This window comes from Elgaria multicarinata, chromosome 3, assembly GCF_023053635.1.
Source record: "Elgaria multicarinata webbii isolate HBS135686 ecotype San Diego chromosome 3, rElgMul1.1.pri, whole genome shotgun sequence".
NCBI classification, from domain to species: Eukaryota; Metazoa; Chordata; class Lepidosauria; order Squamata; family Anguidae; genus Elgaria; species Elgaria multicarinata.
This window is the reverse complement of record NC_086173.1, coordinates 4,951,659-4,974,390: the sequence shown is the minus strand read 5'-3', so window position 1 is coordinate 4,974,390 and position 22,732 is coordinate 4,951,659. Positions and strand designations below refer to the sequence as shown.

The following is a 22,732-nucleotide window of genomic DNA, read 5'->3' as shown; positions in this document are numbered from 1 at the left end:
AAAAGGAAGCCAAAATGCTTCTGGGTGGATATACGGTCTAAAAATATAAATATAGATGTAAGGTAGGCATATATAAGTGAATGGTTGCCATTCATTCTTATGTCTGGTGGAACAATGTTACAGTAGAGGCAAAAAACGGTCCATTATCATCAGTGATCTTGGTTGTCCCAGTACAGAATACAAAATAACAAAACAAGAAAACAAATGAAAAGTACATTATCAAAGCTTTCCACCCCCACCTTCCTGCCCACCCATTCATCACTGAGGTTGCTTACAACACAACAGCCAAAGCAAGTTCACAGTTAAGCAGGCTTCTTCATTTGTGGTGGTAAGACAGTAGCAGGTCTACACTACTGCTTTATAATGGTACTGAAGTGCACTGACGACCGTTGGAGCCCATGACACATCTACACCAAGCAGGATAGAACACTATGAAAGCGGTATGAAAGCAGTATATGGAATGTGTCAATGCACATCAGTACTGCTATAAAGCAGTAATGTAGCTCCTACTTCCATATACCGCTTTCATAGTGCTATGAAAGTGGATTCCTGCATGGAGCAGGGGGTTGGACTCAATGGCCTTGTAGGCCCCTTCCAACTCTGCTATTCTATAATTCTATGATTCTATACCCTGATTGGTGTATTTCTGGCCAGTGTGTGTGGGAGCACTGAAAGTCATGATCCCTCTCCTCTTCTCTGATCTATCAAAATTCATAGGCCAAATGTGGGTCGTTGACTGCCTGTCAGTTTGGAAATGAAATGGTCTCCCTCAAACGTAACGTAGTTGTTTCCGCATACTTGGAAGGCTCCCCGATATGCAAAGTATTTAGTTTATAAATTAAAAGAAAAATGTTAAGTTTAAAGAAGCCTCAGCAAGGATCTCAATCTGTTTGCAGTGACAAACCTGTACCTATACCCTGGGTTATTTACCTGATTTATTTGTGTTTTGTTTTCAGTTTATTTGATTCGTTGTTGTTGATTGTTTTACCTTGCCTTAAGTCATAGAATTCTGAATCGTGGGGGTGGGTGGGTTGGAGGGCTGCACACCATGAGTACTCAATAAGAGGAAGTTTCTACTTTCCAGAACGCCTCCTGCCAGGTAGCAATGAAAGTGCTCAGGTTGAAGAAACCCACTGCCCCTGCAAGTGCTACACGAATCCTATTCCAGGCTGGCTGGAGCACTAAAACAGCAGCACGTCTGTTAGTAGCTGGGGTACACTGCAACATTTTGCTGCAGGTTCCCCACTTATTCTTTCTAATATCAAACTTGGGTGATTGAGTGCCTATCAGCTTGGCAACAAGATGGGGCTACCCAAAAACATGGTAATGGTTTCTGCATAATTGAGGAATTCCCAAAGTACACAGAATTAGATCAGCTTTTAATTAAAAGGAAAAGAAATACCCCACCCCACCCCAAGACCAACCCACATGGGATCTACAAAGTCAGTTGTGGAGAAAAGAAAGGAAAATGGGGAGTCTGGTCTGGCATTAGAGCCAAGGAGAAGTGCACGAGGATGTTAACACACACACCCTGCCCCTGAACTATACTGGAAGATTCAGGTGGAAGGAAAGCAATAAATCACATTTTCCCTTTCACAGTCTTCAGAAACTTCCTCTCTGATATGTAGCAATAGAGAGCTCAGGTTCATGGCTGGCAGCCAGCCCTGAATCTATGCCCTTTAGTGATATCTAATCCAACAGCAGAGAGCTCCGGCTATTGGGCGGTATAGAAATGTAATAAATAAATAAAAATAAATAAATAAATTTCAGGCAGGTGGGAGCGAAAAAATCCTTTTCCACACTCCTGAAACACAACACAACACAACACACACACTATGAGTCGCAAATAGCATTACAAGGCTCCTGTTCTAGGCTGGTAGAACTTCAGAGTTCTACACAACGCAACATGGCATACATTTGTTTATACGCAATAGCCAGTTTTCAGCATTTTCTCTCTTTCTCAGCAAGTAGACCGTCTCAACCTCCTGTCACATTCTAGCATGACTAAGGAATGAAACCCATAGGAAGGCTAGAACTATGCAGACAGACTATAGCTTAGCGCTCACAGGCTCCAGTTGTGTTCCTAAATGGGTGCCCCTAGAACAAACATTTGGAAGGTATTATGCACCTACTCCATCTTTTCTTCCTTGACAGGGTTTCCTGTTGAGAAAAGATGGAATAAGAGGCAGGAAAATGTGTGAAGGTTCCAGTGCAAGACAACAATGTCTGGACCCCCCCCCCCACCATAAAATTCCATGAATGAGGCAGGGTGATGATAGCGCAAACACAATCTAATCAGACACTTAGGGCACCGTTGAAAGAGGACACCCATTCTCCTTCACACTCGGAGTATTGATGTCCCCCTGGCAGGGGCAAGCTTTAGCACCAACATCAGTGGAGTATCTGAGAGCATAGAAAAAAGGAATGCCAGGGGGCTGGGGGCATACAACCGCATGTAATGATTTACTTATCAATAATGTAAGATAACTGAATATAGTTTATCAACAGTTTTAAATTTTAAACAAGTCTAAAGCTCCAAAACAGGTCAAAGTAATATCGTCGTCCTTCATAAACAGTTACATTCAGGGTATTGTGTCTAACAGCCAAAATTATTTCCACAAGCAACGTTGTGTCCAACAGAAAAAGTTATTACAACAAACTATGTTGTTTTAATTTATAAGTCCTCCAGACAAAATTGTTACAACAGGCTACGTTGATATCATAAACAGTTGCACAGGGGCAACGTTGTGTCCAACGGAATAGATCATTGTAACAAGCTAAGTTGTTTAATTTGTAAGTTTGTAATTTGTAAGACGCAACGCCTCTCCCGACATGAATATACCCGGTCACTACGTTCAACATCTAAGGTCCTCCTCCGGGTGCCTACTCCGAGAGAGGCTCGGAGTGTGGCAACGAGAGACAGGGCCTTTTCGGTGGTGGCCCCCAGCCTATGGAACGATCTCCCTGACGAGGCTCGCCTGGCGCCAATGCTGCTATCTTTCCGGCGCCAGGTTAAGACTTTCCTCTTTGCCCAGGCATATGGGCGGCACATCTTAATCACCCACGTGTTTAGTTTTTTAACATTTTTTAATGCTTTATGTGTGTGTGTTCTGTGTTTTAGAATTTTAAATTTTGTATACTTGTTTTAATCTTAATCTTAGAATTTCTGTAAACCGCCCAGAGAGCCCTGGCTATGGGCGCGGTATATAAGTGCAACAAATAAATAAATAAGTTTGCCAGACAAAATTGTTACAACTGCGTTGTTATGTTAAATTACAACAGACTACGTTGACAATGCAAATGAGAGCAGGTCAGGCACTGGGAGGGACAGGGGACTGGAGCACATCTGGAGCATAACGGATGCAGGTCCAAACAATCCTATTGGTAAACTTCCATTCCAGTATTAAACCAGACAGCTGCTCTCTCTGCTATCTCCTGGCAGAACTAGATGGCAGTGGAAGAGTAGGAGGAGATTCACAAATGCCAAACATGGCTCCCAGCCCCTCCACGCCCCCCAAGCAAGAAGCTACATCATGCAGTCAGAGTTATGCATGCGAGGATTTCTTCAAATCTCACAGAGGATGTCAGGGCCCAACATAGGGATGTCTGAGATTTGGGGCTGAGGCCTGATGGGATAGTTTTTTCTAAAACATTGGGCAAACAGTCATATACTCTGCAAGACACTTTTGGTGTATTACAAGTTACCTGAAAAGTCCCCCGTGCCAGGCATGGATTTTACATGAAAACACAGAAAGCTGCCTTATAGCAGGTATGATTTTTGGTCCATCTAGCCAATATTTCCTACAATGTCTTCCAGAAGCTCTCCAGGGTCTCCTGCAGAGGTCTTTCCTATTACCCTCTATCTCATATACTTTTTAAACTGGAGATGACAGTGACTAATCCTGGGACTTTGTGCAAGCAAAGCTTGCCTTCTTCCAATGAGCTACAATCCCTCCTCCTCATTTCCTGTCTTGCAGCCCATGTTTAAAGCATGGGCTGGGCTGGTGGAGTTGGGTTGGGAGGAATAATATGGGATCAGGGAAGGTTAGACTGCGGTGAGGCGTCCCTTAGCATCCAGCTAAGAGAGGGAAAGCATAGAAACTGGAAATGGAACCAGTGACCTAGGGAGGTGGTGGGCTCTCCCACACTAGAGGCCTTCAAGAGGCAGCTGGACAACCACCTGTCAGGGATGCTTTAGGGTAGATTCCTGCACTGAGCAGGGGATTGGACTCGATGGCCTTGTAGGCCCCTTCCAGCTCTGCTATTCTATGATTGTATGATTCTACAAAACGACCTATCACTTGGGCATAAAACTGACTCTCAAGGGATAGGACTGGGGTGGCAGAAATCTGGGAATGTTTAAATGGTGCAGAGTAGAGGCAACAATGAATATAGGAATGGGCAGGACTGACTGGATGATTTTACAGGGTAAAAGTGCATACTAAATTTCAGTCACAACATTCAGAAGGATAAGACCGAGAATGTGACTAGTTCTGGGGTGGGAGGTGACAAGGAGATGATGAGAAACTTATCCTTTCCCTCTCACCTTCCAGACCCAGCCCCCCTCCCGCCCCTGCCCCCGCCCCCAACTTATCCTTCTTGCAGCGTGCAGCAAGCTGTGGTTTGCTGGTAGCACAGTATGGGCTGCACAGCATAATGTGATCTCTGAAAACTCCAATGGATAAAAAATCAATCATTTACCCATAAGGATTTTTCCTTAGTGGAAAATGATGATCAACACAGTTGGCTAAGAGAGGTGACTTGATGTTGACCTGCTGCTGCTACTCTGCAAATACCACCCTCCTTTGCACAATGGAAGCACACATCATTGGCTTCAGAATCCTAAATTGGCCATCAAATGTCCAATTCCACCTTGGTTGTTGAATAAGACATTCATGACCATCTTCTAATCTGAGCTGTTGCCTCTTTTGCAGCTGTCAGACCTCAAGGTTTAGCTGAACATCAAAGAACATGGCAGTCTTGTGCAGTGCTCAAAACAATGTTCATCTGGAACATGCACCCCCCCCCCCCCAAATAAGCTCCACTGTGCTCTGATCCATCCATGGAGCTTTTTTTGGACAGGGAATATGCGGCATATCAATGATTGATGGCTTGTTGGGAGGCAGGGCTAAAAACTGATGCAATATCCCACAAAAGGCTCAAGGACTAAACAGGAGTCCTCCCTGTGAAGGACAAGGGGTCTGACCTGGGTTCTGCTTTAATTCAATGCTGCTTTTTTGCGTCTGTTGAGCTTCGCTGTCCCAGGCTCAGGTGGGAGGGAAGGAGCTGGGCGCGCCTGCCAAGGTCCTCTTTGCCAGGCCTTTCCAACTCCCCCTGTAACACCTGGGGATGATCAGAAGTGCTTAGAAGTCAACTCGTTTCAGCTGTGGGAAAGAATGTGGGGTCTCGCTCCTGTTGGGAGGGGTTGCAAGAGGGCCCGGGAAGGGCAGTGATTGGTTGGGATGGATCATGGGGCCGGGTGGCCGGAAAGGGATGGTTTTATTAGAATGTAAGCCTATGTGGCAGAGTCTTGCTATTTACTGTTTTACTCTGTACAGCACCATGTATATTGATGGTGCTATATAAATAAATAAATAAATAAATAATATCTAGTGTGGAAGGGTCTCCATCTTCTTTGCTGGATGACACCCGTGTCAAGGGAAGATCGGGTCTGAGCAGTCAGGGGGGACTGCTTGGAGTTAGTTAGGCTTTTCTTATGTTTTAAATGTTGGGGTTAGGGTTAGGGTGACCATATGAAAAGGAGGACAGGGCTCCTGTATCTTTAACAGTTGTATTGAAAAGGAAATTTCAGCAGGTGTCATTTGTATATATGGGAAACCTGGTGGAATTTCCTCTTCATCACAACAGTTAAAGCTGCCCTCTTTTGAATCTGCTCACTCTAGTATAGCTCCTGCGGCTTTAACTGTTGTGATGAAGAGGAAATTTCCCCAGGTTCCCCATGCATACAAATGACATCTGCTGAAATTCCCTTTTCAATACAACTATTAAAGATACAGGAGCCCTGTCCTCCTTTTCATAGGGTCACCCTAGGTATGGTAGACAAGGTCAGCCACCACTGCGGCTGGGTGCTGGGATGACTGATGGTTTTATTGGGGTAATTGCTACTTCCTTCCCTCAGCTTCATCTCTCACTCCTTTTTCCCCCACTCCCTTCCCCCGACCTTCCCTCTTCCTTAGCTATTATTATTATTATATTATTATTATTTGTTATTATTTATTCCATTTTTATAGCTGAAGCTCTCTGGGCGGTTCACAAAAATTAAAACCAGGAGGAACATAATAAAACAACCAACAATCTGAAAACCCAAATACAAAATACAATATAAAAAAGCACAACCAGGATTACTGACCCAGGCCTTACAAGTTAGTCTTAGTGGTGTTAATAAACTTGCTTTGGTCCCTAATGTGTGTTTGTGCTTTATTCTTGGAACATCTGGCTCATCCAGGTTGTGGACAGGGCTAGGGAGGCGGGTTGCCTGGGAGTTTCGGACATTTGGCCCATGAGCCTACCTTGCAGGGACGTCAGGGACGTCACTGCAACACTTTGTTGTAGATCCCACTTGTAAACATAATTATTGCGATGAGCCATTTTCTCACACCCATGGGCATCCAGAGGAATCTGTCAGGGATTGCAATCAAGCTGAGCATAGGAAAAAACTGTTAGGAGATACTGGCTTCTCCTCCTCTGGGAAAATAGCTCAGTTGAAAGCAAAGTATTTTTTGTTAGCAGAGTTTTAGCAGAGTTTCCAGACTGTGCAGCAGGAATGAGAATATGCCTCAGGAACAGGAATAAAAACAGCAGCAAATACAGCAACACGAATATAGCTTTACTTTGAGGTAGATAGGTTCAGGACAATCACAGGTACAAAGATGATTATACTCACAAAACGTAACGTGTTCAGAAATACATCACACAGAAGAGAGGGAAGACATAATTTACAGACCCTCTTCAAATACACTTACAGCAGATCACATGTGTCAATCACACCACACCTGTCAATTAACCTTTGACACTGGCTGATGCAATGACCAGTCAGATGCAATGATTTCAAGAATTGCTTCAGCCTCGGTTGTCTTAAAAATATGGACAATAAAAATCCAACCCCGGACAGAATCCTGCTTAAGAAGCATTTAAGAGATCATCATGATACTTATATAGGGAAACTGAGGCAGAGGGAATATTGGCTTACCTAAGGCCACTTAGAAAGTCTCTGGCTGAAATGAGAGTTGAACTGGGAACTTCCCAGCTCACACCCAGCTCAGAGCCACTACCTGACACCACCACCACCACATCAGCTGTAGCTGCAGTGAACACTGCCCAGTGCACTGCCTGCCGACATTTGAGGCTGCCATCGGAATGGCACGGCGGGTGGCTCCGACACTTCTTTTGCTGCACGTGAAGCCTCAAGATCCCCCTCTTTTTCTCTCATATTAAAGATGGGAGCTGGCCTCTGGGGAAGATGCCCTTGGAAGAGCAAGCCCCCAGGTGCTCCACTCCAAAGAACTGCTCTTTGTGGGGCAGGGATAGAATCATAGAATCACAGAATAGCAGAGTTGGAACCAACCCCCTGCTCAATGCAGGAATCCACCTTACTGTTTAATGCATCCATCGGATATGATGGACAAGAGGAAGAGGGGGAGAAAGAATCCTAGAATAGCAGAGTTGGAAGGGGCCTACAAGGCCATCGAGTCCAACCCCCTGCTCAATGCAGGAATCCACCCTAAAGCAGCCCCGACAGATGCTTGTCCAGCTGCCTCTTGAAGGCCTCTAGTGTGGGAGAGCCCACGACCTCCCTAGGGAACTGGTTCCATTGTCGTACTGCTCTAACAGTCAGGAAGTTTTTCCTGATGTCCAGCTGGAATCTGGCTTCCTGTAACTTGAGCCCGTTATTCCATGTACCTTCTCACACAGGGCGCATGTCACAAGCAATGCCAGAGCAGGGGTGATAGTACTACTGGATGAAACTCCCCACCAGCCCAGCCCTCGCTTTGCGTCACAAGACATTGCGCTATTACAACTTCATCCAGCCCCAGCTGCTAGGAATGCAGGACGCGGCGTGTCCACTTAGTCAAGCCGCCTCACCACCCCCAGAAGGCTCTGCATAGCCATGGTCCACATGCTTGCAAGGGCATCTGGGCTGGCAGAGGTGGGCTGAGAATCAGGCACCTTGTTCACTCCACCACACACAGACATACTATACTGAGCCGTTTGCTAAATGTGACGGTAGCATATGCCCTACTTGCTCAGCCACCGAAAGGCACATAAAAAGAGATCACATTTATCATTATTCACCTCCTGGATTTGGGGAGGGGGGTGCAATGCTCTCTGTAGTGCATCAGCTTAACCTCCTTTTTTTTACTATTTGTTTTAGAAGTCCAGATCCTCTCCCCCTTCACACAACCATCCCCAGGTCAGCATTCCCCTTCCACAGTAGGGGAAAGACGCCAGAAGCCCCAAGACCACATCACGCCAGTCCTTTTCCAGCTTCATTGGCTGCCAGTCCAGGACCGGGCCCAATTCAAAGTGCTGGTATTGACATTTAAAGCCCTAAACGGTTTGGGGCCAGGTTATTTGAAGGAACGCCTCCTCCCATATGTACCTGCCCGGACCTTAAGATCATCCTCAGGGGCCCTTCTCCGTGAGCCCCTGCCAAAGGAAGTGAGGCAGGTGGCTACGAGGAGCAGGGCCTTCTCTGCTGTGGCACCCCGGCTGTGGAATGAGCTCCCTAAGGAGGTTCGCTTGGCACCTACATTATATTCTTTTAGACGCCAGGTGAAGACCTTTTTATTCTCCCAGTATTTTAACAGTCTATAAATTAATTTGAACTTTCTGTTCAAGTATAAAACCATAATATAAAATACAATATAAAAGCCCAACCAGATAAAAACAGCAGCGATGCAAAATTACAAATTTAAAACACCACGTTAAAATGTATTTATAGATTGTTAAAATGCTGGGAGAATAAAAAGGTCTTCACCTGGCATCTAAAAGCATATTAACCTGTTAACCTTCAAAGCTTTTCACGGTCTAGCTCCTTCCTATCTCTCCTCTCTCATCTCACACTATTGCCCCGCTCGTGCTCTTCGCTCCTCTGATGCCATGTTTCTCGCCTGCCCAAGGGCCTCTACTTCCCTTGCTCGGCTCCGTCCATTTTCTTCTGCTGCCCCTTACGCCTGGAACGCTCTTCCAGAACATTTGAGAACTACAAGTTCAATCGCAGCTTTTAAAGCTCAACTAAAAACTTTTCTTTTTCCTAAAGCTTTTAAAACTTGATTTTGTTCTGACTTTTATACTGTTAGTTTTACCCTACCCTGTGCCTGTTTGCATTCTCTTCCCCTCCTTATTGTTTTACTATGATTTTATTAGATTGTAAGCCTATGCGGCAGGGTCTTGCTATTTACTGTTTTACTCTGTACAGCACCATGTACATTGATGGTGCTATATAAATAAATAAATAATAATAATAATAATAATAATGATGATGATGATGATGTAGGTGCCAAGCGAACCTCCTTAGGGAGGTTCGCTTAATTTTGTAAACCGCCCAGGGAGCTTCGGCTATTGGGCGGTATAGAAATGCAATAAATAAATAATAAGTACGGTATGGTCCAATGTCCCTCGTTTTGCATGCCCAGTTTCTAAAACTCAGAAGTCCTGATCTTAATCCCATCTCTGCACCAAAAATAAGGGGCGGGGGGAAACCTCCTCCTCTTCCTCCTCCTCCTCCTCCTATTTTGTTGTGCCAAAGGAAGAGGGGAATATAAAGAAAAGAGTTAACAACATACACACAAATGCACACCACGAACCATCACCACGGCTGCTGCAGCCACTTTCACTCCTCCCCTCTCCCCACACGGAGACAAGCACGGCATGCAAAACAATGCCTGTCCAGCTAGCCCTCCAGGACAATGCGGCATTGAATGCCCAGGCGACAGGAGGCACAAGGGCTGCCAGCCGCCGAATGTTGCTATTCTTACATGCATCCGACACGCCCCCGCCAACAATGACACACACAATTCCCTCGACTCCAGGAAGGGGAACTGCAGAAAGAGCGAGACAATCATAGAGAAGAACTAGAGGGTCAGGGGTGGGGAGGAAGGAAGGTGTGCTGCCTGTCCTGGAAGGCTGGGTCATTTATGACTGGGCTGGGAAGAAATTCCAGAATTTCTGGGTTCTCTTTCCTTATTGGTAGTGGTGCGAGGAGGAGGAGGTGGTGGAGGAGGAGGAGCAGATTTCTGGAAGCCTGGACTCCTAGATCCTTTTCTTAATATTTGGGCAACCATTTAGTCTTTACATCTGACATCCATTTGACACAGAAATTCTTTTATCCATAATATAGGGCGGGGATGGGGAACATGTTTTCGGACTGCAGTTCCCACCATCCCTCACTATTTGGAACGCTGGTTATAGGGATGATGGGAGTTTTCAGTCCAGCAAGGCTAAGTAAAAGTTGGTATTAACTGCCTATTTTTAAAGCGTGCCTTTGGAACGTACTTTTGTCCCAATGCAAAGAGGGTCTGTACATACGAGGAAGCAGGTTTCTCTGTGCATAACTCTATCTGGGTAGGGAACCATGCACCTGAAGTGGGTGCTGCGGGTGCGGTTCACCTCCCTGATCCAGCACCTGGCTCTGTGCATATGTAGCACTTTAAGCGAAGCGGAAATCCTCTTGGTCAGCTGTGTCCAGAAGGGAGAGGATAATTGGATTACTACCACTCATTTCTCAACTAAACAGCTGATTGGCAGGATTTCAGTGGGGTTTTAAAAAGCCAAAATCCCTTCATTTTGCTGTTCAGCAGGAAAGATGGAGGGGAGCCCTGTATGTCTGTTGTGTTGGATCAGAGCATTTATTTTAATTTATTGGCCATTTTGTATTCTAACATGACGTGTATGCGTAAGGCAGGGGTGGGCAACTTGTGACCTCCCGTGAGCCCTCTCCATTGGCTATGCTGACTAGGGCTGATGGTAGTCGTAGGGTAAAACATTTGGAGGGCCACCAGTTGCCTCTGCCCTTGCCATCAGGTGTATACTTACCTTGATTGCTTTTCCAAAGGGCCAAGTTATAAATCCAATAAATAGCATTTCACAACTTCCAAAGGCCCTTGAATATAACCAGCCTCAACAGTTCTGGGCTCCACAATTCAAGAAGGACACAGACAAGCTGGAGCGTGTTCAGAGGAGGGCAACCAGGATGATCAGGGGTCTGGAAACAAAGCCCTATGAAAAGAGACTGAAAGAACTGGGCATGTTTAGCCTGGAGAAGAGAAGATTGAGGGGAGACATGAGAGCACTCTTCAAATACTTGAAAGGTTGTCACGCAGAGGAGGACCAGGATCTCTTCTCGATCCTCCCAGAGTGCAGGACACACGGAATAACGGGCTCAAGTTAAAGGAAGCCAGATTCCAGCTGGACATTAGGAAAAACCTCCTGACTGTTAGAGCAGTATGACAGTGGAATCAGTTCCCTAGGGAGGTTGTGGGCTCTCCCACACTAGAGGCCTTCAAGAGGCAGATGGACAACCACCTGTCAGGCATGCTGTAGGGTGGATTCCTGCATTGAGCAGGGGGTTGGACTCAGTGGCCTTGTAGGCCCCTTCCAACTCTGCTATTCTATGATTCTATGATTCTATGCCACACACAATGCAGTCCCAAGAGAAGCTTAAACCTTTTGAAGTCATGATGAAATCAGCTGTGATGGTGTTACAAAAAGTCACATTTTGAGCCCTGTCATTGACATTCTCTTACTCCTAATGATGTGAATACACCACATTCAGAGCAAAAAAAAAAAAATCACTTGGAAGCAAAGCTCAAAAGCTGTTCCTTCATAGCAAATTACGATTGGTGACCAACAGCACTGACTTACAGCTCACAACCATCCTATGAGGCTGGTCTTCATGTGTTAATTTCTCTCAAATATCCTTCCCTATTCCTGGGCATCAAAAGGCTATTCAAATAAAATAATCTTGTCCTGTTTCTGGAAGGCTCACATTAGTCCATGAATGAGAATAGATATGAATGTCGGGGAGGGGCAAGGCATAGAGATGGTCATTGTCTCCCATCAAAAAGTCAACCCAACAGGGAGCAGGCATCTAAGGTCAGTTTCCAGGAAGGATCCTGGTGAAGAGGAAGCAAAGTACTCCTTCCAAACACATGAACTCCTTGCAGGAAATGAAAAATTAACAAGTTGATACCCGTGGGTGACACTGATCTCTCTCAAACAAGCACCACATTTTCTGCAGCTTTATTCACATTTTAATTTTTGTCATGTGAAATCTGACAGAAGGGAATCCCTTTGGGTTGACGTCTTGATGGAAGACAATTGCCTGGCTACTGTCAGAGCCATCAAAGACTGCCCGGCACACATATAGGCTCACTCATGGGGTAATGCAGCCACTCCCAACCTGGTTTTGAGATCACAATTCTCATCATCCCTCACCAATGAACATGCTGATAGGAGTTGTAGTTTGGAACATCTGGTGAGCACCAAGATGGCGAAGACTGGGCTCACATACCAGCCTCTCTCAGCAAACCAGCTATGATTGGTTCTCTTATCTCCTACATTATATGAAAGGTTCCCAATCTTCTCTTTTCTAGCCGAGGTGGCTATGCAGACTGTGGCTTGGCAGTTCCAAGCACTTTGGGAGGAAATGGACTATCCCGACCAATTTCAATCTGGGTTCCAGACATGATCCAACCATGGCCCTGCTGGGTTACCACTGCGTTTAAGAAAACTCTGCGCTTTCTTTGCTGCAGGGTGGCAGCAGCTAATCATGACGCAGTGGGAGGCACAGGCTTTCTGGTAGCTGGGCCTGCCCCCTGCCCGGGCAGACAGTGACCAATCAGGGGTTACCATCCTTCTAGAAATGCCTCTGCTGCGACACTGGAGCAAGGTTAGACAGCGGACATGCCGTACTCACCTCACTCCAATAAAAAAGTCGGGGTAAGTCCCCAACTTTTTAAATTTGCTTCATGGGAGAGTCCCGCAATGGCTGCGAGGTAGCTGCTGTGTTGTATAACCAACGCAGCGCCATCGCGCAGCCACAGTGGAGTTCTCAAAGTATATAGACGGCCCTCATGGCCCCTGGTCCTAAGGCTCTTCATTACTCTGAAGAGGAGTCAGATTCAGGCAGGTTACAGGTCATACCACTTCAGGGGGAGGCTTTGGCAGCCCCTTTCTATACCATCTTGGCCTGAGGATATAGCTGTCCCATCATCTGACTCTGAAGAGGACACACACACACACACACACACCCAGCAGCTTCTCTTGATCCTCAGTCATACAGAGGCACCAGACTACAGAAAAAGACACTGGCCACTGAATGACTAGGCTCTGCCAGCTTTCTTAAGGCCTCAGTTGACTACAGTCCTTCGTTGGGACACCAGGTCCGTAAGGGAGAATACTTCAGCCAACAGGTCCTGATATAACCCAGGACAGACAGTGAGTGCTGTGTTACGATCTGCTGCCCTTGAGCCTTCACAGCTATTGAGGGCAGATCCTGTACACTGTATAGAGACTACCTTCGTTACCCTAATGAACGGCCTGTATCGAGAGGAGAGGATCATGACCCTGTTGATTTGTCTGAACCTCTCAGTGGCCTTCTACGCCATTGTTCGTTCTCCTGGACCACTTACAAGGGATGGGGAAAGGGCACAGCTTTTTAGTGGTTCTGCTCCTACCTGTCTGGCAAATTCCAGAAGGTGGGTGTGGGCAATAATATTGTTTTTCCTTGTGGGAATTTTCCTACGAGGCTCCATCTTGTTGCCCAATGCTTATTAACATCCAGACAAAACTTCTGGGTATAATCATCTGGGGATTTGGGGGGCACCTTGTCACCTCCAATGTCATCATAGCCCACTTCGTTCAGGGATTCCTCTTCATCCCCTACTGCATCGTGGCTCCAGACACGGTGATCCACTGTGAGGGAGAGCCGATCAAGCGAGAGGATGAAGAGGAATCCCTGAACGAAGTGGGCTATGATGACATTGGAGGCTGCCGAAAGCAACTGGCTCAAATCAAGGAAATGGTGGAGCTCCCTCTCAGGCACCCGGCTCTCTTTAAAGCTATCGGTGTGAAGCCTCCCCGTGGTATCCTGCTTTACGGTCCACCTGGTACTGGGAAGACCCTGATTGCCCGAGCTGTGGCAAATGAGACTGGAGCTTTCTTCTTCCTGATCAACGGTCCCGAGATCATGAGCAAGTTGGCAGGTGAGTCGGAGAGTAATCTGCGGAAGGCCTTCGAGGAAGCCGAGAAGAACGCGCCTGCCATCATCTTCATTGATGAACTGGATGCCATTGCTCCCAAAAGAGAGAAGACGCACGGCGAAGTAGAACAGCGTATTGTGTCTCAGTTGCTGACGCTCATGGATGGCCTGAAGCAGCGAGCACATGTGATTGTAATGGCCGCTACCAACAGACCAAACAGCATTGATCCTGCACTCCGGCGATTTGGGCGCTTCGACAGGGAGGTGGATATTGGCATTCCAGATGCTACTGGCCGCCTGGAGATTTTGCAAATCCACACCAAGAACATGAAGCTGGCTGATGATGTTGATCTGGAGCAGGTGGCCAACGAGACCCATGGCCACGTTGGGGCAGACTTGGCCGCGCTGTGCTCCGAGGCAGCTCTGCAGGCGATCCGCAAGAAGATGGATCTCATCGACCTTGAGGATGAGACCATTGATGCTGAAGTGATGAACTCGCTGGCGGTGACCATGGATGACTTCAGGTGGGCCCTGAGCCAGAGCAACCCCTCTGCCCTGCGTGAGACCGTGGTGAAAGTGCCAGCAGGGTCTTTCCACAGCCAGGAGGCCCATAGAACAACACCCCTTTGGAGGGGGTCATGCCAAACTTAAGGAATTTGTCAGGATGTTCTACTGGGTACTGGACAAGCTCCGGGAGCTCTCGCTTGACGTCTTCCAAGCCTCCAATGTCTTGCCAGGTCACCTGTGGCACTGACTCAGAGCTTCAACGTCACACACTTTTTCTTTAATAACATCCTCATCACAACCCTCAGCTATTTGGGTGACCAATATTGCTTTTAAGGGATCAATATTCAGGCCCTTACACCAGTCTTCTAGAAACTGCACAGCCATACTTTTAAACTACTGGTTATACACTATATACTGGGTAAATGTCTAATTTACCAGCGTGGAGTGAGGGAGGAACTACTCAGACCTACCTCACCAATTAAAGATCATCCCGGACGAGCTCCCACAAATGGGGCACCTTGTCACCTTGCCTTAGCCGCTCTGAGAGCCTTTTTTGGCTGAGGAGTGGGGTATAAATATGATAAATAAATAAATTAATTAATTAATATGCTGGTGACACTTGACTCTATTCTTTACCTACAATGCCAAATGTGGGAAGCTCCTCTGCTCAGAATTGGTCATGGGATTGGAACGTGGAGAATAAACTGAAGCTCCACCCAGAAACATGCTTATGGCAGAGGGCCTGTCACCCTGAGCAAGGGGACATGTTTGTCCTGGATGGGGTTGCACTCTCCCATAGGGATCAAGTTCACAGTTTGCAAGTGCTCCTGGACTTCTGGATGTCCAGGTGTGAGCGGTGTCAGGAGCATCTTTTACCAGCTTTGGCTGGTATGCAAGAAAGGCAGCTTTTTGAAGACGAAGAACCAGGGCACTACTGTGCAGGCAACCTCTCAAATTTACTGCTGTAATGTCCTCTGTATAGGGCTACCGTTCAAGACAGCCTGGAAACTTCAGCTGGTCTGGCAAGGAGTCTTCTGTCGAGTGCCAGCTGCAGAGATCATGTACCACGTATTTGAACTACGCTAGTTGCTAGTTCATTTCCGGGCTAAATTTAAGGTGCTGATTTTAACATTTAAAGCCCTAAAATGCTTAGAATTGGGTTTGAGGGAACGCCTTCCCCCTTATAACCTACCCTTCCCCCACCCTTTGTATTTCAGAGATAATGCTTTGACCACAGCCCCCATCTAAAATGAAATTAAGCAGAACTCTTCCGGTGATGGCATCTGTGATGTGGAATTCCCTGCCCTGGGAAATTCGCCAGCTTCTTTCCATTTCAGTTTTCAGGCGATCCACAAAGACATTTTATTCAACTGGGCTTCCTGAAAGAACTATTTTGTGCTTCCCAGTTCAAACGTCTGCATAAACCATGGGTTGTTTCACTGCTCCCACTCGCAGCAGGAAGCAATCAGGGTTTTTCACAATAAGCCAGAAAGCTTATTGTGATGTGCAAATATATATTTATATGTGCAAATACACTACGGCCTCTCCTGGACAGGGATAGCTTGACCACGGTGGTACAGGCATTGGTAACCTCAAGATTGGATTACTGCAATGCGCTCTACGTGGGGCTGCCCTTGAAGCTGCTCTGGAAGCTGGAGCTAGTGCAGAATGCCGCAGCTCGGCTGTTGTCTGGAGCTGCCCCTTTCCAGCATGTAACTCCTCTGCTGAGGGAACTGCACTGGCTTCCTATTCGCTACCGGGCCAGGTTTAAGGTTCTTGTACTTGAGTTCAAAGCCCTAAACAACTTGGGACCAGGATACCTGAGAGAGCGCCTTCTCCCCTACCAACCTGCCCGGTCACTGAGGTCATCCAAGGGCCTGCTCCTGGTGGTTCCACATAGATCTATCCTCCAATTGGAATCCACCAGGGGAAGAGCCTTCAGCGTGGTGGCCCCCCTCCTGTGGAACTCCCTGCCTCTGGAGGTCAGGCAGGCGCCAACCTTGTACTCCTTTCGGCGCCTCCTGAAAACATCTTTATTCCAAGAAGCCTTTCTCTAACATGCACCCTTGGATTACTGTTATTGCTTCTTTTAAATTTTGTTTTAACTGTTTTTATTCTGTGTTTATTTTCATTTTACCTTGTACACCGCTCCGAAATTTTTCAATGGGGAGCGGTATATAAATATTCTAAATAAATAAATAAATAAATATGATCCATAAGTATAGAGGAATGAAGAGAGAGAGCAATGTATTGCTGTTGCTTAAAAAAAAACAGAGGCAAAAAGGTTCAAGCAATGCAAGGAAGGGCCATAGGTGTGTCACAGTGTTACGCAGAGTACAAATGCTTGCAGAATCCAAATCAAAGATCCAATTCAAGAAACAGCAACCATGTCATCTATCTTACTTTTGGGACATTTTCTTCTGTTTCAGTTGTTGCTTCTGAAAGCCAGCTTGCAGAACTGATGTAATAGATATGAACAAAATTAAAGGTCAAGATTTTCCACAAATGTAGGTTATGACTCCACTGGGATCACTGAAAGAAAAAAGTGGATCTGTCCCTGATTTCTGTGGGCTCAGTTACCTCAGGGCACAGGCAGGAGGCGTGTAACTGGCAGGATGGTCAAAATAATGCAAGAGGGGTTTTTAGGAGCTGGGCAAATTATTTTCAATCCAAATATTTTCAATCCCTTCTCCGTGAGCCCCTGCCAAAGGAAGTGAGGCAGGTGGCTACTAGGAAGAGGGCTTTCTCCGCTGTGGCACCCCGGCTGTGGAACGAGCTCCCCAGAGAGATCCGCCTGGCGCCTACACTGTACTCTTTTCGTCACCAACTGAAGACCTTTTTATTTTAACACTTAACTTTAACTTAACTTTAAATTTTACTGTTCTAACTCTGTATTTTCATCTTATCTCGATTTTGCTGCGTGGTTTTATCCTGCTTGTGCTTTTGATACTGTATTTTGGAGTTGTGCTTTTAACCCGTTGGTTGTTTTATGATGGTTTTAATTTTTGTGAACCGCCCAGAGAGCTTTGGCTATTGGGCGGTATAAAAATGTAACAAATAAATAAATAAATAAATAAATAATATTATCTCTGATACCGAACTCAGGCAGAACTGTGCCGACAGCTTTGTAACCAAAATTGACCACTGAATAAAAAGGAGGAGCCACCTGCAGGCTTGGGGGAACCCTGGTTGCAGAAGTACATGGGAAAATTAGGAAGAGAAACAAGACGGGCACAGCCGTGTACGGTATACATGCAGAAACACACGAAGGAAAGAGAGGAAGAGTAGGAAGTGAGGATGTACAGTCCATCAAAGCCATTCAGGGCAGAGCTGCAGCCCTCCTACGTCAGCCAGCCCCCACAACCTACCCCATTTCTTCGATTCAAAGACACACTTCCCCCCCCATATAAACATCTCTAAAAATGGGGTGCGTATTTCTTCGATTGTAAGACGCCATCGATTGTAAGACGCACAGAAAAAAACCAACCTAAGACGCACCCGTGATTCTAAGACGCACTTTCCCCCCCATATAAACATCTCTAAAAATGGGGTGCGTATTTCTTCGATTGTAAGACGCCATCGATTGTAAGACGCACAGAAAAAACCAACCTAAGACGCACCCGCGATTCTAAGATGCACTTTTCCCCCCATATAAACATCTCTAAAAATGGGGTGCGTCTTAGAATCGCGGGTGTGTCTTAGGGTGTTTTTTTTCTGTGCGTCTTGCAATCGAAGAAATATGGTATCTTGCCCCCAAAGGGACTGTAGGGGGTCGTTCCAGAGGCCAGAAACATCCCCCAACCTCGGCTATGCATATATTCTGTCAGAGGCCCTACTCACCACTGAGTACAGGCAGGAAGAGGAAGAAGGACACTACCTACAGAGGTGAGACAGTGTGTTAGGAGAGGTGGAAGCACAGAAGTCACAGTCTCTCTCTCTCTCTCACACACACACACACACACACACAGAGTGGTGGTTGGAATGGGACACCCACCTGCACACCAGGGACACAGTGAAACATTTCAGTGCAGATCCTACTGGTGTTCTCCAATCGCTCCTCTGGGATAAGCGTACCGACGGCTCCCACGCGGAAGGATTTCTAGCTTTGAATCAAAGGCCTTACATCATCACTGAGAGCCCCAGCAACTGAGATTTATTGAGCCTTGCTGCCTTCCAGCTAGTCCCATTGGTGCCGACTCATTCTCACGCTCTATTCTGAGCTTCAGAGTAGAAGCCTTCAGAGCGTACACACTTAACAGCTCCAATCCCGGAGTCTTGTGACTATGTGAAAAATCTCACCTTATTTTTAAAGGCAACATCCTCTGTTCCTCACCCCCTTGTATTTGCGGAGGAAAGGTTGTGGTGGTGGTGGGGAGACACATTCAAACCTGCTCTCACCCTTCCCCCCCCCCGCCACCTCCCCAGGCAGTGCAAAATCCAGGAGGCAAAGATATTGGGGTTGATGTCAAAGCTGATTTAGTAAACCCTTCGAACGGTGCCCTGAATATTTGGGGTTCACAATACATTCAGAAGCTAGAATTGCAACTGGAGTTCTACACGAGCCCCAACGGAACAAAACATGGTTATGCGACAGACCCATCCATGGCACTGCTTCCAGAGTTTGCACTTGTCTCGACTCCAGGCTCTGAGACTTGGCATGACCCTGAAGAAGACTCTGTGCCCAATCAGTCATTGGTCACCCCACTCCAGGGAAAACTCCCCCCCCCATGCACTCCCTGGGCCTAAGGACGTGGCTCTCCCCTTAACTGTGGCCAGTGTGATGTAGTGGCTAAGTTGTTGGACTGAGAGTCAAGAGATCTGGGTTTTAGTCCCCACTCGGCCTTGGAAACCCACTGGGTGACTTTGGGCCAGTCACAGACTCTCAGCCCAACCTTTCTCACAGGGTTGTTGTTGTGAGGATAACATGGAGAGGAGGAGGATTATGTATGCCACCTTGGGGGGAAAAGGAGGGATATAACTTTAATAAATAAATAAACTGTCATCCTTCAAAAGTGCCTCTCCCAAAGCCTCTCATGTCCTTCAGCAACGTAGGACCTTGAGGCTACAAAAATAAACATGGCCTCCTTAAGGTTTGCAGTCACCATAAGCCTTGAAATGCTTCCAGTCCCCTACTGACCAGTAAGTGGTGGGAATAGGGTTTTTATTTTTATTTTCGGCTTTGCAATGCCATTAATTCCCAGAGGAAGAAAAAGCAGTTCCTTACTGGGACAACAGTTCCCTGTACGTGGAGCTACTCCAGCCGAGCAGTTGCTGCAGAGCATTGTGCAAGAGACTGAGAGTTTTCTGCTTTGCTGTGCCCTTGACTCACCAGACACGAAATCTTTATACCAGAGCCTCCACAAGCATCCAAGTGACCAGACACTTCCCCTGGGTCCTAACCTGGCAAGGACAGTGCCTGGCCATAAAGGTTACGCTTTGCCTTCTTTTAGGGGGCTTGAAGAGATCCCCAGACGCACACTGCTTGGAACACGTGGCCATATGCACACCAGCACTATTTCTGTAGGTGAACTAGATACTAGCTATGAGTCTGAGTACAACTCACCTATGCAAGCTGCACTCCATTGTGGTTCGTTTGAAAGGTAGATGCACAATGGAGCTACATAACCTCCAGTTCGATCATTTACACTCCCAATTCGACACATAGTGCACCGTCCCTTTCAAGGTACCTCATAATCAGGCCTTTGACTTCCTGTCCCTTCTGAGCACTGCATCAGGAAATGCTAATGCACCCAAATGGTTTCTAAGATGGGGAAAACAGGAGTCACAGTAGAGTGGAGACAAAATGAAGCCAGGATGGGAAATGAAATTATCCTTCCGTGATCAGAGAAAGGGCTGTCTATAGATGGAACCCAGGCTGCCTCCACAAATGGCACAGCCTCTCTTCTCTGCATCAAAGCAAAGCTTTATTTACATTATCCAAGGAGCATTGTGCCAAAATGGACGTGGCTGCCAATAGAGCCTCCTGCTAGAGCGGTTTCCCCTCACAGTTTTGCAAGTTCTCCTTCTATCTCCACCAGACACTGCTGCAGACCTGAGCTTAATTTGTAACAAAGGCTACTGCCACCTGAGTTGCTAAGTATTCAGATCAACCCTACATTCAACAGGCACAGATATAGCTACTCTAGGGTGACCATATGGAAAGGAGGACAGGGCTCCTGTATCTTTAACAGCTGCATAGAAAAGGGAATTTCAGCAAGGGTCATTTGTATATGGTGAAATTCCCTCTTCATCACAGCAGTTAAAGCTGCAGGAGCTATACTAGAGTGACCAGATTTAAAAGAAGGCAGGGCACCTGCAGCTTTAACTGTTGTGATGAAGAGGAAATTTCCCCAGATTCCCCATATATAGAAATGACACCTGCTGAAATGTCCTTTTCAATACAGCTGTTAAAGATACAGGATCCCTGTTCTCCTTTCCATATGGTCACCCTAAGCTACTCATTGAACTCATTTAATGCCACCAGGGGGCAAAAATCTATAGGGCTTGGACCTCCCAAAACATCAGCAGATGCTAAAGAAATTAGAGAGCTCAGAATAGCAGAATTGGCAGGGCGCTAATTGATCATGATCTCCAATCCCCATCTCAGGAAGGGATACTCTCTCCTTAAAGGAGGGGTTAGCAACTTGCAGCCCTTGGTCTGGTTTCAACACACACCCACACCCCTGCAAGCTATCTATTCAGACCTCTGGCAAAGATATCTGTCCCTCCCACAACAGCCTCCTGGGTGGGGAGGGAGAGCGAATACACTGGGTGCAGAAAGAGATGAAGAGAAAGGGTGGCCTTCTCCACTGCTGGCTTTGGCCCACCCATTGCTGGCATGCAGCCCTTGTGAGAATTTCCCCTGGACAGAAAAAAAGCTTCCCACCTCTGCCTAGAACTTTCCTTACAGTTGTAACACACCCTTGCTGTCCCTAAGCGCTGTCACCATCATTCCAGCAGACTGCAACAGGGTCAGTCCACCAGGCCTACTGAAAGACGACTGGCTTTTTTTCCTCTTCCCTCCCCTTCCTTTTTCCTTTTGTGTCATGTATTTCTACATTGTAAGCCTTTGGGCTAGGATTTTTTTTTATTGTTTGTATAAGCTGCTTCAGGAGCATCTTTGGCTGGGGAGTGGGATAAAAGTGCTTCTAACAAATAAATGAGTGCCCCCAGAATTCCATGTTGAAAATGGTGACAGCACCGAAGTTAAAGGCAATCAGGAGCTAGCACTGGCCCAACCATTTGGTGGTTTGCCAGTTATTTGCCGGTGGTATCACCAGTGATTGTAAAAATCACATGCACAGAAAACACACATTCCCACATGAATGTCTTCACCGAAAGCAGCAGAAGGAAACTTTCCTGATTTCAAGCACGTGTTGTGGTATCACCAAGCCTTTCCAACCCATTTCGGTAACAGAAGCCAGCTGGTTAAATCAATATCTTGTCACTTCCCAAGTAAACCTCCTGACATACGCCTCACAGTCTGTAGGCACGGTAGCCCCACTGGGATAGTGTCCACGGGATTCAGGAGAGCGGAAACACACGTGTGCATGGCTGCACATGCTGGCCCTGCCACTGTGTGACAACCTTTTAAGTATTTGAAGAGTGCTATCATGCCTCCCCTCAATCTTCTCTTCTCCAGGCTAAATATGCCCAGTTCTTTCAGTCTCTCTTCATAGGGCTTTGTTTCCAGACCCCTGATCATCCTGGTTGCCCTCCTCTGAACACGCTCCAGCTTGTCTGCGTCCTTCTTGAATTGTGGAGCCCAGAACTGGACGCAATACTCTAGATGAGGCCTAACCAGGGCCGAATAGAGAGGAACCAGTACCTCACGTGATTTGGAAATTATACTTCTATTAATGCAGCGCAAAATAGCATTTGCCTTTCTTGCAGCCCTATCACACTGTTGGCTCATATTCAGCTTGTGATCTACAACAATTCCAAGATCCTTCTCGTTTGTAGTATTGCTGAGCCAAGTATCCCCCATCTTGTAACTGTGCATTA

At 46.6% G+C, this 22,732-nt stretch overlaps 2 protein-coding genes across 6 annotated transcripts in view; one reads left to right on the top strand and one right to left on the bottom strand.

Moving 5' to 3' along the window:
- The window catches only part of ELAVL3 (ELAV like RNA binding protein 3), a 93,443-nt gene that overhangs the window by 46,557 nt on the left and 24,154 nt on the right, over positions 1 to 22,732 (bottom strand). The window lies entirely within an intron of this gene.
- Positions 13,787 to 14,872, top strand: LOC134396823 (transitional endoplasmic reticulum ATPase-like). Its single transcript, XM_063123405.1, has one exon. The coding sequence runs from the start codon at positions 13,787 to 13,789 to the stop codon at positions 14,870 to 14,872; it is 1,086 nt and encodes a 361-aa protein (XP_062979475.1).